The sequence below is a fragment of the Helobdella robusta genome (genome assembly GCF_000326865.2).
Source record: "Helobdella robusta unplaced genomic scaffold HELROscaffold_3656, whole genome shotgun sequence".
NCBI lineage: Eukaryota > Metazoa > Annelida > Clitellata > Rhynchobdellida > Glossiphoniidae > Helobdella > Helobdella robusta.
The window spans coordinates 1-1,150 of record NW_008704765.1 but is presented as its reverse complement, the minus strand read 5'-3'; the positions used below and the strand labels follow the sequence as shown (position 1 = coordinate 1,150).

The following is a 1,150-nucleotide window of genomic DNA, read 5'->3' as shown; positions in this document are numbered from 1 at the left end:
CTTTTATTGTTTAGACATTCGAAATAATAGTTCACTTGAATGTTTCTATAAAACAAAGGTCCAGTCGGGACATTTTTCAGGAATGAAAATTCTGATGTGCTTGCTGATCTAGCTAAGTCTGGCGACATGTTTGTGGCTGCCAGAGGAGGAGCTGGTGGAAAAGGGAATTATTTTTTTCTTAGTAATGATAACCGTGCACCAACCACTTATGAAGAGGGTGGCTTTGGGGAAGAAAAGGTTTATTATGCAGAAATGAGAATCATTGCCCACATTGGCTTGGTTGGGTTTTTAATTTTTTGTCTTCCATATCTAACAATTAGCCTCAAAATAAGTTGGGAAACATTTTATTTTATAGGTTGGATTTCCTAATGCTGGAAAATCGACCTTACTGAGATGTCTAACCAGGGCAAGACCGAAAATTGGTTGCTATCCATTTACAACACTCTACCCTCATTTAGGAATCGTTAATTATGATGATCATGAGCAAGTTTCAAGTATATTTTATTTGATTCACTGGCATGCCTAGTTTGGAATAATAGTTAATTTATAAAATAACCAATACAGTTGCAGACATACCAGGTCTAGTTGAAGGTGCTCATTTAAACAGAGGTCTGGGATTTTCATTTTTACGACATGTCGAGCAATGCAAAAGCCTTATATATGCACACTCAACTCGCAACACAACCAACAACACGTACATGACGTACGTCAGATACAAGTGTGATGACGGAGGATACCGCATGCTGGATGGCTCCACCTCCAAGGTCACTCTCTGTGACGCTGGCGGTCAGTGGAGTGACTACATCACCGACTGCAGCTGTTAGTAACTTTTTTATTCTAAATATGACTTTATTTGGTAATGTGTATTTCATTGAAGGAAAATTTCAAAATTAAATTTTTTTTTAAAACAGTGAATCGTTGCTTTCCTCTTCCATACGTTGCAAACGCAACACCATCAACCACCGATACAAACTTCTGGACAAAAAGTATCCTTACATGTATTCCTGGGCACAAGTTCAAAAAAGTATCTATCCTTCAATTGTAGTTGATAGCAATTTAACATTATGCTCGTCTACCTTTAGATTTCAGCATTCATTTCACCGTTTAAACTGTGAAACAAATTTTATTAAGGATATTGGTGAATTTTCGT

The 1,150-nt window shown here is 37.0% G+C and overlaps 1 protein-coding gene across 1 annotated transcript; it reads left to right on the top strand.

Moving 5' to 3' along the window:
- Positions 1-126: 126 nt before the first annotated feature.
- HELRODRAFT_128902 (hypothetical protein) lies at positions 127-662 on the top strand (the record flags this gene model as incomplete). Its single annotated transcript, XM_009023519.1, has 3 exons — positions 127-279; positions 356-494; positions 565-662. Coding segments are annotated over 3 exons (390 nt in total), but the record flags the coding sequence as incomplete, so codon positions are not given.
- Between the last annotated feature and the right edge of the window lie 488 nt (positions 663-1,150).